Raw genomic sequence first — 16,080 nt, 5'->3', positions numbered from 1 at the left:
CTTAAAAATCAAGTTGTCTAATAATGAAACTCAGCTCCACATTTTTTTTTTTTTTTTTTTTTTACTTATTTATTTGACAGGTAGAGTTAGACAGTGAGAGAGAGACAGAGAGAAAGGTCTTCTTTCCATTGGTTCATCCTCCAAATGGCTGCTACAGCCAGCACTGCGCTGATCTGAAGCCAGGAGCCAGGTGCTTCCTCCTGGTCTCCCATGTGGGTGCAGGACCCAAGCACTCGGGCCATCCTCCACTGCCTTCCGGGGCCATAGCAGAGAGCTGACTGGAAGAGGAGAAGCTGGGACTAGAACCTGGCGCCCATATGGGATGCAGGTGCCACAGGAGAAGGATTAAGTGAGCCATGGCGCCGGGCCCAACTCCACGTTTTTTTAATATAAAATCTTAGTCAAGTGAAATGGACTGAAATTGTATTCCTCAAAATCCAAGTTAAAATTCCAACTCCTAAGGCAAAGTTTAAGGAAGAGGTACATTTGGGAGGTGAGTAATTAGTTCATGAGGGTGGGCACCTCAAGAACAGGATTCTTGCTTTATAAACAAGGTCTGAGCGAGCTCCCTTGCCCCTTCCATCATGTGCGGCTTCAGTGAGTAAATAGCTCTCTAGGAGGAAATGGATTTTCACCAGACTCTGAATCTGTAGTACCTTGATTTTGAACTTCGCTGGCTTCATAACTGTGAGAAATAAATTTAGGTTATTTGTACACCACAAAGTCAACGATATTTTGTTACAGCAGCCCAAATTAAGACAGCAAATAAAAGTGGAGAGAATTTTATTGCTTACCTTAAAGATGTGCTATGAAAATCCATTCAGATAATACATACAAAGCATTTTGTTTCTGGCATATAAGTACTAAATAATTGTTGGTTATTATCATGACTAATAAATTTTACATAAAATTTCTTTAAGCCCTTTTAATAATCTCAACAATAGCACTTATCTGGGTTTTTATTATTTCTGTCATAAAGTGGAGTCACTACATTAAAATATTTTATTGACTATTTCAATGCTCACATTCAACACCTTAGAATGAAAGTAAATTTTAGAGGCCGGTGCCGTGGCTCAATAGGCTAATCTTCTACCTTGCGGCGCTGGCACACAGGGTTCTAGTCCCAGTTGGGGCGCCGGATTCTGTCCCGGTTGCCCCTCTTCCAGGCCAGCTCTCTGCTATGGCCCGGGAGTGCAGTGGAGGATGGCCCAAGGACTTGGGCCCTGCACCCGCATGGGAGACCAGGAGAAGCACCTGGCTCCTGGCTTCAGATCAGCATGATGCGCTAGCCGCAGCACGCCGGCAGCAGCGGCCATTGGAGGATGAACCAACGGCAAAAGGAAGACCTTTCTCTCTGTCTCTCTCTCTTTCTCACTGTCCACTCTGCCTGTCAAAAAAAAAAAAAAAAAAAAAAAAGAAAGTAAATTTTAGAGCTTGAGAGGGAAGAAAGAAAATAACGGTAAAGACATTGCTTCTACAGAGAACTATGGAAAACAGCTACCTATAGTTTTATTTTTTCCTATCCAATGTCACCATCCTGAGATAGGAATTGAGTCCTGGCATTTGAGAGTACAAATGAAACTGTCTTCAATGAAAATAGTTACTTAAAAATACAACATTATAATAGGGGCCACCTTAAAAGCATCCTTAATGTTACATTATAAATCCTTGGATTATTGAGGATCTGACAAACACTGATGAGAATCTTGGTTATAATACATTGTAAATACCATTAAGGACAGTTTTATTGTAGGAAAGAAACCAGGGTTGGCACTATGGTATAGTGGGTTAGGTTCCTGGCCTGCAGCGTTGGCACCTCATATGAATGCTGGTTTGAGTCTAGGCTGCTCCACTTCCAATCCAGCTCCATACTAATGCATTTGGGAAAGCAGTGGATGATGGCCCAAGTCCTTGGGCCCCTGTACCCTCTTGGAGACCAGGAAAAAACTTTGGCTCCTGGCTTCTGAGTGGCTCAGCTCCAGTGGTTGTGACCATTTGGGGAGTGAACCAGCAGACAGAAGACCTCTCTCTCTCTCTCTCTCTACCTCTCTCTATAACTCCAGCTTTCAAATAAATAAATCTTAAAAAAAAAAAAAATCTAAAATATTCAAGCAGATATATTAACACAAGAGAGATTAATTATTAGGTCATTAAATATTTTGAAAAAAATACTTTATTAAAACTAAAACTACTAAGTAAATAACATCACTAGGAAAACAAGAGTGAACCCACTGAATGAAAAAAAATCTGCAAATCATATATCTGATAACAGATTTGCATTCAGAACACACCAAAAACTCTGAAAATAAAAAGATAAATTAACTTTTAAAATTAGGAAAGGATTTGAAGATATATTTCTCCAAGAAGAGACACAAATGGCCAATAAGCATATGAAAAGATGCTCAACATAATTATTCATAAAAAGCAAATCATAACCAAAATAGTATACCGCTTTACTTTTAATACAATAATAAAATAAAAACAGACAATCTAACAGGTGTTGGTGAGAATATGGAGAAATCAGAACCACTATATAATTAGACTGTAAAATGATGCAACCACTTGGAAAACAGTTTGGCAACTCCTCAAAAAGCTGAAAAGAAAGTTTACTGATGGTTCAGCAATTCTATTCCTTGGTATAAACCCAAGATATATGAAATACGTTCATAAAAAAACACAGAACTATATGTAAGTTAACTGTTCATAAGAACATTCTTTCTAGTAGCCAAATTTTTAAAAAGCAGAGATAAGACAAAAATATTCATCAACTGATTAAAAGATAAAATGTATATCCAAACTCTGAGATAATATGTATCCATTAAAAATTATTTCATTTCATGAAATGTCCAGTACAAGCAAATAGAGACAGAAAGTAGAATAGTTGTTGTTATAGGCTGAAGGAGATAAAATTAGAGAATGACTTCAAATGGATATATAATATTTAGAGGAATGATAAAAGTGTTCTAGAAAAAAAATAGTGGTGATGGGTGTAACTTTGGTGAATATATTAAAAAGCCATGAGTTGTACATTTTAAAAGAATGAATTTTATGCTATATTAATTACATCTCAGATAAGCTGTTATAAGAAAAACTTACTGGCAGGCAAAAACAAGTGAATCAGAATAAAACTTAGCCACTTGCACAAAGCAGTTATACCCTGCAGTTTTGAAATCAGAAATAAGAACTCCTAAGTTCTAGTCCTTAACTAAAGTTTCTTGTGGTCAATCTGTCTCAGCAGTTTCCAGAGTTAAGGGTACCATGCCTCCCACTTTTCTCAAAGTACCTTTCTCAAAACACTTACTGTCCTCATGGAATTATTAATTCGCTGGACATTATGTGGAAGAGTACCTCGATTTGAGTGATGAATTACATGGCTACACAACTGAGAATATGTTGAGATGAAAACAATTTCAAAGACCGCAGCAACCAAAGAAAAAGCTAAATTTGTACCTTTTTAAGGAAAGTTGCTCTTTAAGGTTCTTGATTTCATTATCTTTAGCGTGGATTTGACGCTGTAATCTAAGCAAAGAAAGTGATAAAATGGTAGAAAGTATTTCTCAATAACACAGTCAGAACAGCTCTGTCTACTGGTAGCTGAGCAGAAAATTATGAATGTACATTTTAGGCCACAAAGCTTGAGCCTGAAAACAGTTAACTGGATTCATACACCTGGTCATTTTGAAATGTCTGGTGTTGGTCTCTGTTGTCTAATTTCCTGACTTCCAAAAGAAAAGGGAACCAAGTTCTAACCCATTAAATTAGAAAGAAGGCCAGAGAGAAGTATTATGTTATGTTTTCAGCTCAACAATTTAGAAAAACATCTTCAGCTCTTTGTACTTTCCCCACTAGAGAACAGAGATGATATCTCCTGATTTTCTAAGTCTACTGGGAAATTGAAAACTTTCAATTCCTTAAAGAACTATTATACTGTTAAGCAAATTATTAAAGACAAAGTTAATTCTCAAAGAAATCAGATCTTGAATCCAGAAGCAATGAGGCTATATGCAAATAAAAATTTTAATTAAAATATATTACATGTAACTTGGCACTTATATGACCTAACCATGAAAAAAAGAATGAAAATTTTATATAAATCAGAAAACATAACACTGATCAGTTTAAAAATTACCACATAAGAAACCACTGAAAGAAATGCAAAGTAATACCTTTCGGTTAACATATATTCACATACCATTTTTTTAATGTTCATACTTGCAATGCTGTATCTCTTTTCATAGTAAGTCTTTATATAAACCTGTTAATTAGCTTCAACATGAAGAGATTTAAAGTGTATTTCCTAATATCCCCAGACTATTGGGTTAAATAGCTTGGTTAGTATATATTATTGGCATGCTAAAATATTTAAAGAATGACTTCAGGATTGGCTAGACTGCTCAATATTAGGTTTCAGAGACTACTTTCTCTTACTTTAAGCTTCCTAGAAGCCACAGAGACTTACAATGAATGTTCGGTTGGACTAACAATGCAGTGGAAAGAAACCAAGTCTCTGTAATTATAAAAGCGGTGTGTTCTCAAGTGAAGAAATACTGGCTTCCCTACTATGATATACAGAAATAAATACACTGAGTTGAAAAGCGTCTACCTGTAAAGAGGGTGACAAGAGTTATCACAACTAGTAGAGAATTGAGAAGAATTGGATCATTAAACAATAGAAGATAAGCTAGGCACAAGCAGTGCTATCCATCTAGGATATGAACCATTATATGTTCAGGCAGTCATAACTTCTATTTTATTTTTCTTGTGTAATAGTCAAGAGGGTCTGATTATTGGGCTTTCTTTTATAAAAGATCTAAAGTTCTCAATTTTGCTGGCCATCAAGTTTATTATATGGATTTTATTGGACAATAGTATCTTGACATTTATTAAAAGCTTATTATAATTTATGTAAAATAGGTCACTTTTACCTATAGTTTTGCCAATGTTTCCATTATTATCAATAAATATTTTTTGTCACTGAGCAAGTTGCTTTTATTTTATTTTAGTTTTTTAAACTAATACAGGATATGTGAACATCTTTACAACAAGGCCAGATGCCTGATCTATACTTTTACTTTCAATCTACCTATGTTGTTGAATTCAAAATGAGTTTTTTGTAAATAATGTGTTGTTGGGTCACATTTTCTTGCTTTGTTTTTAAATTCTGTTTGTCTGACTGTTTTTGTTTTGTTTTATTATTTGACAGAAAGAGTTAGACAGTGAGAGAGAGAAAGGTCTTCCTTCCATTGGTTCACCCCCTAAATGGCCCCTATGGCCGGAGCTACGCCCATCTGAAGCCAGGAGCCAGGTGCTTGCTCCTGGTCTCCCAAGCGGGTGCAGGGGCCCAAGCACTTGGGCCACCCTCCACTGCCTTCCTGGGCCACAGCAGAGAGCTGGACTGGAAGAGGAGCAGCTGGGACTAGAACCTGGCACCCATATGGGATGCCGGCGTGACAGGCGGAGGATTAGCCAAGTGAGCCATGGCGCCGGCTCCCCAGACTGTGTTTTTACTAGTATATTTATTTATTTATTTTAATTAAAATTTTTTTTTTAAATTTATTTGACAAATAGAGTTAGACAGTGAGAGACAGAGAGAAAGGTCTTCCTTCCGTTGGTTCACCCCCTAAATGGGCGTTACGGCCAGCACTGCGCAGATCCAAAACCAGGAGCCAGGTGCTTCCTCCTGGTCTCCCATGCAGGTGCAGGGGCCCAAACACCTGGGCCATCCTCCACTGCCTTCACGGGCCACAGCAGAGAGCTGGACTGGAAGAGGAGCAACCAGGACTAGAACCCAGCGCCTATATGGGATGCTGGTGCCACAGGTGGAGGATTAACCACGTGAGCCACGGCACCGGCCCCTACTAGTATATTTATAACATTTACACTTAAAATAGTTATTGATATGTTAAGGCTTAAGCCTGCCATTTCATTATTTTCTTGCTTTCTTATGGGTTATTTGAACATTTTTATATTTGATCTTGACTTACTGTGTTTTTGAGTATATCTCTTTTTGCAGTCTTCTTAGTGGTTGCAATAGGTATAAAATACATATACTTAATTCACTACCATCCACTGATATTGATCTTTTTTTCTACAGAAACCCTACTCTCATTTAGGTAACTTTATCCTTCAATTTTAATATATACAGTGTTATTTTCTCTGCATACATTGAATTCCACATTTTATGTGTCATAATTTTTACTTCAATCATTAAATATTATTTAAGAAGTTAGTGAGATGCAGAATAGACTTAAAATTTATCCCTCTCTTACTCATTCTGATAGTTTCTGAAGTTTCAAGCTTCTGTTATCAATACCTTTATGTTTAGAGATCTTACTACGGGCACTCATTAAGACAAACTCTTATACTTTTCCTTTGTCTGACACTGTCTTCTTTCCCTTGATACCTTGAAGATGTTTTCTCTGGATACAGGATTCATGGTTTTATTCTCTTTCAATAATTTAATAATAAACTACTTCGTTTGGTTTCCATGGTTTTAGATGAAAAATCTGCTGTTATCCAAATTAGAGTTCCCACATAAGTATTATTTTTGTTTGCCTCCTTTCCCAGTGTTTCTTTGTCTTTGGCTTTGTGAAGTTTATTTGTGTCACTATGGATTTCTTTGGGTTTTTACCATATATGGTTCACTTAGCTTCTTGAATTTGTAAATTTATGTATTTAATCAAATTCAGCAAGTTTTTAGTCATTTCTTGAATATTTCTTGAGTCCTTTCTCTCTCTTCTCTTTCTGGAACTCTGACAATAAGAACTTTAGTTCTTTTGCTATTGTCCCAGATGTATCTCTCTTTTAAACTTTCTTTCCAGGCTATTTTTTCTTTGTTTTTCAGAATGGTTAAATTCTATTCATTTGACATTCACTGATTCAATCTTTTGTCATATCCACTAAGTGACTATGCAGCAAGCTTTTAACTCAGTAAGTTCTTAATTTTAGTAAGTTCTATAACTTCCATTTTTATTATAACATTATTTCTTTACTGATATTTTCTAGGTTTTCACTTCTCTCAAAAATGTAATTTTGTTGAAGCATTTTTATGATTGTTGCTTTAAAAACTTCGTCAGTTAATTCTAACATCTCATTCATTGTAAAACTGTCAATCGTTAGTCATGTCTCATTCATGCTGTGATTTTCCTGCAGCTTGCTGTGGGGAGTGTTTTCTATTGTAGCCAATGTTTTGGATATCATGAGATTCTGAGTTCAACAGTCTTCTTAGTTTTAACGAGCAGTCAGTCCTCTTTCAAGTCTAATGTAAGGGCAGAGCAGGTGTGTATGTTCACTGTCACACTGAGCCCAGCCAACAGTGCCACCCCAGCAAAAGTGGAGACTAACCCATACTGCCTCAATACAGATGAGAAGCCTGGAAGTTCAGTTCCTCTCTCGGCACACTGACATATTTCTCTGAAAGTGAGGCATCAACTCATACTGCCTTTTTGCCTCCAAGAGGAGTATAAGATCAGCTCTCCGCTGATACCAGAAAAGAAGAAAGCAAAGGGCTGACCCACATTGCTTTGTTTCTGCAGAACCAAGACTTGCTGCTGTGCCCTTATGGGACCAGCTGAGAGAGGGTTATGTGAACTGCCAGTACCAACTAGTCCTAGGGTCAGAGACTTAGCTCTTCCTGGTGTGTGTGTGGGATAGCAGAGATGAAGCCTACTGTCAACTAATACCGGATTGCACTGCCTTGTGAAGCCTCATTGATAGTGGATACTGACACATTCTGGCAGAGGAAATGGAATGCCACCTCCTTCTACCTCGTAGGACTGGGAGAGCAGCTGCCTATTCAGTATGGTGACCCAAGCCTAGCAGTGGAATAGGCTTGCTGCTACATAAACTTCTGTGAATTGGTGAATCAGAGTGCATTGATACTTCGGAGTAGTAATATGGAGACTATTGGTGTCTGGCTGTAGTAAAATGAGTATTGTCAAAAATGTTTTATATTATATTTTCCTTTTCTTAATCTTTTGGATACAAGGAATAGGTGTTTTCTTTCTTTTTTTTCCCTTGGATACAAGGAATAGGTCCCTCCCTTTCTTTCTTTCCTCTTTCTTCTTTCCCCTTCTTTATTCCTCCCTCCCTCCCTCCCTCCCTCCCTCCCTCCCTCCCTCCCTCCCTCCCTCCCTCTCTCTCTCTCTCTCTCTCTCTCTCTCTCTCTCTCTCTCTTTCTTTCTTTCTTTCTTTCTTTCTTTCTTTCTTTCTTTCTTTCTTTCCCTCCTCTCTCTGCTTACTGGAAGTACCAGGGCTTCTACAGATCCCTGTTGGGATATATAGGAGGAAACAGGGTAACTTATTGTCTTTTCATTTCTTAAGTTCCAATGTTTTTAAGCAGTATGATGTCTTCTTCTACCTTTTGGAGTATTATTTGATTGTCTGTTGTGTCATATCCAAGGTGTTTGAGTTCTAAGAGGAGGCAGCTTTTATGAATACGGCTACTACATTTTTGACAGAACTAGAAGACCCTCTGTTATGTATAATTTTAATCCTCATATTAATCCATATACTATGTTAACTCACAATAAATGTCTCACATATCTTGGTATCTTCTATCTTATTCCTTAAATTATTCTAAAACAGTAGGTACTTGATAAATGTTTCATAAATATTCAACACTGAATGTTCCCCTTTAAGTCTATCTGTTTTCACAAGCACACAAGGGTATATGGACCAGATGTCAGAGTTAAGATGGGCTATCTTCAAATGGTGAAGGAGAGTGGTAGCTCATCTTCACTGATGGCATTGCTATTCTGATCTTGGATATTATAAGACATATTTCTGGATTGGTCATCATCTTCCAGGATAAAATACAAAGTCTTAAATCCTAAAGTACAGGTTCTTACGCTACTGCAGTCAGTTAAGTTTGTCCAAATTTTCTTATGTTTTCACTTCTTAACTTGAAGGATATCTTTAATTCCACTAGGAACAATGAAAGTGGGAACAAATATTAACATTCTATGAATTATAGTGGATTTTAAACTAGACTTCATGGAAGTCTGGAGTCTTGTGGCATCACTATTTATTAAAATAATGTGTTAGAAATTACACTACTATTTCAGTTGATATAGGTCCAAGTTGGGGGCAGTGATCATCTCAAAAAGAACAATTCAATTAACTAATTTTTTTCCATCTTAAAACTGATTTTTTCATCTTAGGCATTTTAATATTTAAGTTTATCAGTAGAAAAGAGACCCATAGGTATGGACAGAATCTCCATGAATTTGATTCTTTTTTCAGTCTCTCAGACTTAGAATACAAATACTCTGAAAAGCCAACATAAAAAAGTACTTACTTGATTTCCCAAGTGTTTTAGAGAATGTACTCATCATAAACTTAAAAAACAGCGAATCACTGGTCAGAGTTTTACAAATTAGAACTACAATCTGAAAGTTAGGTATCTTTCTCATGTAATTATATTATCTTCATAACTGTACAGACAATATATGAAAAGCCTGATTTATAGAATGAATAGCTGCTTACTTAATCCAGTTGGCAACGTAAAAATTTGGTTGGTTTTTAAGCAAGTGTTTAGTGTGGTTGGAGTTTCCATTATGCAGTCACAATGCCACCTAGTGGCAACATAGAGATTTTCTGCTGAAAGAGAGGGAACAAACAGAATTTTCCTTCTTATCAAAAGATTAGTACTTACTTGGAAACTTTATTGATTCCAAAGGCCACTTGTTGGTTAAGAGATGCAATGATTTTGTCTTTCTTTTTAATCTGTATTTGGTTTTCTTGCCACCGAAAAGTTACTGTTTTCAACTGTCTTTTGTAATCCTGTTCAATAGAAATATTATCAGTTAATTCTGTTCAAGTCACCAGAATTTCAAAAAAAACAACGAACTGTGTTTTAAAAAAATAAAATACTATTAATTTGAACACTTGAAATACTTCTAACTTTCCTCAGATTTAAAAATACTAACCTCACATTGATAATGCAATTTGTAAAGCTGATGTTGACGAGCAAGCCTTTCTTTTTCAGTTTCTCCATAGTCTGCAGATACCTTGCCAGTTGAGCCCTATTGAGCAAATGGAGAATACATATATTATTTTCCTCAAAAAGAAGCATTGACCTTTTAGTTTTTAACATGGATTTAAAATTACCGTCTAACTTGTGCTTTCTGTGACAACCAAAACATTGCTTCTTTGATTAGTTTAGATTAACTCACCTTCCCCTAATTACAGCATGTACTGAACAGTACTTGGCTGCTGGGGCTACCTACTACTTAATACTACCTGGATCCTTACCATTTTTGAAAGTGTTTTCTTTTTTTAAAGATTTATTTATTTTATTTGAAAGTCAGAGTTACACAGAGAGAGAAGGAGAGGCAGAGAGACAGACAGACAGGTTTTCCATCTGCTGGTTCACTCCGTATTTGGCCGCAACAGCAGGAGCTATTCTGATCCGAAGCCAGGAGCCAGGAGCCTCTTCTGGGTCTCCCATGTGGGTACAGGGGCCCAAGGACTTGGGCCATCCTCTACTGCTGTCCAGGCCATAGCAGAGAGCTGGACTGGAAGTGGAGCAGCCAGATCTCGAACCGGCACCCATTTGGGATGCTGGTATTTCAGGAGGAAGCTTAACCCGCTACAGCACTGTGCTGGCCCCTCAAAGTGTTTTCTTTGCAACACTCTTACTATCAACAAAAACCTTTGGAGTTAGGTACTCATTGTACTCATTTTAGAGATGATAAAACTAGCTAGTTGCTCAGTAAGAAAGATAGTAAGTGAAGTAGCCTGAATTCTAACTCATGCATTCTTAATAGCCCAAGTACTTAATTACACACTGGAATAATAAAGCACACATTCATCTTAATTTAATGTTTAGCTTATTTACCAGATTATATATATTTTGATAACAGGGATCAGGCTTTAGCATAGGTCTTGAAACAATGCAAGTGCTAAATGGCGTTGTTCAAATGGTGTATGACATTTTGTTTCTATTTTCAAGTTTTCACACATTTCATAATCACTGAATGAAAACCAGAGAGAGGTCACCTGTTTAACTCTTTAATGTAATATCCAAAGCAATGACTATGTTGTTTCTATTAAAATGTACATAAAATTTCAATTGGAGAAGAGAAAAGAATGGTACAATAATTTTATGAATGCTATATTAACAACCAGGGAATCATCCAAAGTAACTGTATCTTTAGACTGTTACTATTCCTAAATATTATATATAATTTTATTTAGACTACAGATCAGATTATCAGGAATTCTCATGTGTGGGTAAAATAGCTTATTTTGCTTAGTCCTATTAAGTACTCTACTGAACACTTAAATCATTTCACATGCCTCTTTGCACACATCATTTGAAGCAGTAACTACTATAATGAAAGGAACATAAAAAAGAAAATGTGGCATATTTTTCTGTAGATGTTTCATGATAACAACAGGTTCAGTTAAAAAAATAGCAAAATGAAAGCAGCTTTGTTTCACAAAGCTATCTTTTTCATAATATTTAATCCAATGGAATATGCCAGTATTTTTTCCTGTAGTATTCAAAAACCCTTGGAAAAGTATGGATTTGTAATCAACTCTGCACGTTAGATAAGGATAGGAAATGGTTTGAGGACTAAAATGGAAGCATTTCCAACTCCTAGGATTCTTTTTTTCCAGTTTTGTTTTTCTTCATGCATTCTTTCACATTTCCTTTCTTGTTTTTTCTTTCTGCACATAAACAGCATAGAGCACTGTGCTTCTCAAGGAGTCATGCTACTAAAAATATTCTATAGAAAATCAGGTAACAACTGTTTCTGGAAGAAGGAAGGTAGGGTTGTACCTTTTTCAATCATGCTTACCTGCTCTATCATGTCCAGAATATGCAATTCATCCAGGCTATAGAACTTTTCTTCAGTTGCAGAATCTTCTTGAACATCACTTCCATCATCTTTTATGAATCTACTGACTGGGTGTGGATTTTCTTGTTCTTCCTTCAACTGCTCTTCCTTTTCTATCATATATGAACTACAGTGGTGATATAATCAATACAACCTTTTACAACTGTATAGTGCCTTTCATCTAAGCTATTATTTCTTAAGTTAGCACTGTAGTGGTCTCATGAGATGTTCACCATTGGAAAGATTCATGGTCACAGAAAGTTTGAACAGTGTTCACACTACAACTCTCTTTTGAATTCACTAAGAATATTAGCATATGTGAGAGAGAACTTAATCAAGGTATCTATTTAATTCTGTTCCTCCAAAAGCTTTTAAGAATTAGGAGACTTGAATTCATTTTCTAGATCATAAAATTAACATATTACTTAGGGAAACAACAGTTTGAAAAATAATGGCAACTACTTCCATATCTGCTACTTTAGTTTCCATTACAACATTTTTCCCTGAAAGCATTTTCCTTGATGGGTAGTTTGATTTAATCAATCTCTGTGTTTATGTCCAAAGTACCTCTAAATAGAGGGTTGCAAATGGTACCATGAAGCAGAGTGTAAAACAGAAGTTTGTTTGCTTAATAGTACTTTGAAAAAAAATAAATCAAACATGGTTTCCTATAACTTCACTACTAATAGGGACCACTAAAATAAAATGAAAAAACTACATATAGAGTGGCAATTAACTGATTTTATGCTTTTGTGTAAATTTGAAATGCATGTTAACTAGTCTGTTAGCTGGGTTACTAATTAATAGCTACTAATTTCTTCTCTATCACTGAGTGATAGCAAAAATAGTATTTTTACTTAAAGCATAATATAGATGACTTGATTGTGATTGTGAATGAAACTCTCAAATATATTATTACTTTTTTTAGGTCACTGAAATTTAGAGACAAATGACATCTATTGTTTATAGCATAATTCATAAAGCACTATATAAACAGTACTACTGTTTATATAAACTGGGTTTCACTGAGGTATTATAGAATCATCCAAACATTTTTGAAAATTCAATGAAATCAATTGTTTAAATAGATCACTTTTTCTCAAACCCAATTAATTTTCTGAATTACATGAATAACTTTTTAAAAAGTTAAGTATTTCCAGGTACTCTTACAACTATAAAAATGTAGGTAAATTTGTGTTTTTGGAAAGTTCTCCACACTTATTCCTAAATTTTTAAAGTATAATAACATTAGGATAATACAAGAAAATGTTCTGTATTTCTAAGAGGTCCAAACTGAGGAATGATTGGATAAAACAAATAATAAAACATCAAAGGAAGTATGAAACAAGTGTGAAAAAGAAATAATTGCTGAATTAAGATGATTGATATATATAATGCTATTGTATATGTATTATTCTCTTTACTTTTGTGTTATATCTTTATTACATTATTATTTTATTACATTTATTACATTATTATTTTATTACATTTATTACATTATTACATTATTCTGATATCTGGATGGAGTCTGAATGAGACTATTGCTCCAATGGCCCACTGCTGCCAAAGTAAAAACACATCTTGGATGATGAAGAGCTGTTTTACATACTGAAAGGATCATGCTCATTAAAAATAAGAAAACTTGAGTACAAGTGATAATTTTAAAATTAAAGTATGTTCTGCTACTATTTGAAAGGTAATTATGTCCTCAGTTCTGTAAAGTTACTAATATTAAGTTAACAAACTTTGGTGAGAATAATGATCTCTTCATTAGTGTCTCTCCCCATCCTTATAAGCTACATTGGCATCAATCATATGGTTATCAAAGTGATCTTGTGGCATTAATATATTTCCATTAAAGGTTCAAAATTCACTGTCAACAACTATAGTAAAGAAAAAATTCCACATTAAATTACAAAAAAAAAACTAAAACTGTTTTGTAAAAGTTGTTACTCGGTCATAATAATAATATATATTTTTAAAAGATTTATTTATTTATTTGAAAGTCAGAGTTACACAAAGAGAGAAGGCGAGGCAGAGAGAGAGAGAAAGGAAGAGGTCTTCCATCCTCTGTTCACTCCCCAGTTGGCCGTAAGGGTTGGAACTGCGCCATTCTGAAGCCAGGAGCTCCTGGATGGTCTTCCCATCCAGGTGTAGGGGCCCAAAGCCATAGTAGAGAGCTGGATCAGAAGTGGAGCAGCCAGGACACAAACTGGTGCCCATATGGGATGCTGGTACTGTGGGCGGCGGCTATACCTTCTATGCCACTGCGCCGGCCCAAATGATATATCTTTTTTTTTTTTTTTTTTTTTTTGACAGGCAGAGTGGACAGTGAGAGAGAGAGACAGAGAGAAAGGTCTTCCTTTTGCCGTTGGTTCACCCTCCAATGGCCGCCGCGGTAGCGCGCTGCGGCCGGCGCACCGCGCTGTTCCGATGGCAGGAGCCAGGTGCTTCTCCTGGTCTCCCATGGGGTGCAGGACCCAAACACTTGGGCCATCCTCCACTGCACTCCCTAGCCACAGCAGAGAGCTGGCCTGGAAGAGGGGCAACCGGGACAGGATCGGTGCCCCGACCGGGACTAGAACCCGGTGTGCCGGCGCCGCAAGGCGGAGGATTAGCCTGTTGAGCCACGGCGCCGGCCCAAATGATATATCTTTTAAAGTCTTATTTACTCTAGACTTGGCCAATCACAAAGAAGAGTATATTTTAAAAGATGTTCTGCTGAATTTAAGTTAGTCCTTAAATGAAGTAGCTAGCACTGGATATCTATTCTATTCTTCTAAAACAAATGATAATTCAATTCTTGTTGCTTTCTATAAAAGGCAGCAACTTAAGACAAAAAAAAAATGGGGGCCAGCATTGTGGCATAGCAATTAAAGCCACCTCCTGTGACTCCAGCATCCACTATGGACACTAGTTCAAGTCGCCGCTGCTCCACTTCTGATCCAGCGCCCTGCTAATTTGCCTGGGAAAGCAGCAGAGGAAGGCCCAAGTACTTGGGCCCTTGCACCTGTGTGGGAGACCCAGAAGATCCTGGCTCTTGCTTTCAGACCAGCCCAGCTCTGGCCATCACGGCTATTTGGGGAATGAACCAGTGGATGGAAGATCTCTTTCTCTCTGTAACTCCACCTCTCAAATAAATAAATTAAAAAAAAAAAAAAAAGACAAAAAACTGTACTTTCTTCTGTTACACTCCTTCCCAAAGGACAGCTATGTTATACTGGCAAAGCACACCTTAAAAATACTAAGAAAAAATTAAAAATTAAATAAGCAAATACTTACACTTGCTCTTCTTTTGATTCCTTATTCTGAAAAGAAAAAAAGCATCAAGAATTAGCAACTTATATCAACTAGGTCATCATGACATAATGAGATGACTGCATTTAGGTTAGTATATCTCAAACTGATCACAAACAAAATGAATACATGTTATATCAGCCTGTATGCTGTTACATAATATCTTCATTTATAATAGTAAAATCTAAGTTTCATGAAATGAACCTTACCACATTATATGTGATGGACTCTGGTATTTCTTATTCCTATTTACTCCATTTCCTTTTTAAAGTGGTGTTGTGATCCACTGAACTGATTTTTTAATATGCTACTGAGTCATGAAGCATAAATTGAAAATCAGGTTCAGAAAACCAAACTGAGTAGTGATGTTGAGTTTGTATCTCTTGATATACCTAGGGACAAGGTAACTGTAAAAGTTGTTGAAAGTCTAAATGTAAGGAAAATTAGACTCAATAATTTTTATGAGTTCTTGTTTATAAGAACATTCAGGATCTTTCACATCATAGGTACAATGTTGTATAGACAAGTTTCATTTCCTTCCTTGTCCGTATACTAAGAGAACTGTTGTGTTTCATTGTCTGATTTTCTGCTAAAATCCCAGTGCTAACTTGATGCTATGAATCAGAATTATTGACTCCTGTCTTGGTTCCAGTATATCTGAATGAACACCTGGCATTAGGAAAACCCTCAATTCTTCATAATGACCATAACTAGCATAGTTGATTATTTCTCAACTCCTTTTTAGCTCTTCCTATTACAACTTTATGTCACCGCAGGTATTAGTCTATCATTTACCCATCTCTACAACTTCTCTCCTGCTTTAAGGCCCCCCAGTTTGAAGGACCAGATTTATTTTGTGTCATATTTCTTTTTTCCCAAGACTTCATCACAAAGACCTTCTACTTGTCTGCCCACCTTCACTCTGAGTGGCAGATGG

At 36.3% G+C, this 16,080-nt stretch overlaps 1 protein-coding gene across 7 annotated transcripts in view; it reads right to left on the bottom strand.

The window, feature by feature from the left end:
• DZIP3 (DAZ interacting zinc finger protein 3) overlaps nucleotides 1-16,080 on the bottom strand; it is a 92,461-nt gene that overhangs the window by 22,858 nt on the left and 53,523 nt on the right. For 6 of the 7 annotated variants that reach the window (XM_062207813.1, XM_062207777.1, XM_062207788.1 and 3 more), the window contains 5 exons: nucleotides 15,129-15,154; nucleotides 11,808-11,973; nucleotides 9,930-10,025; nucleotides 9,656-9,783; nucleotides 3,451-3,519 (listed from right to left, as the gene is read on the bottom strand). In XM_062207813.1, coding sequence (XP_062063797.1) covers nucleotides 3,451-3,519; nucleotides 9,656-9,783; nucleotides 9,930-10,025; nucleotides 11,808-11,973; nucleotides 15,129-15,154 — 485 coding nt within the window. The remainder of the gene's footprint in view (nucleotides 1-3,450; nucleotides 3,520-9,655; nucleotides 9,784-9,929; nucleotides 10,026-11,807; nucleotides 11,974-15,128; nucleotides 15,155-16,080) is intronic. The other variant, XM_062207804.1, reaches the window with a different exon arrangement.

Source organism: Lepus europaeus, chromosome 2 (genome assembly GCF_033115175.1).
Source record: "Lepus europaeus isolate LE1 chromosome 2, mLepTim1.pri, whole genome shotgun sequence".
NCBI lineage: Eukaryota > Metazoa > Chordata > Mammalia > Lagomorpha > Leporidae > Lepus > Lepus europaeus.
This window is presented reverse-complemented; position numbering and strand designations above follow the sequence as displayed.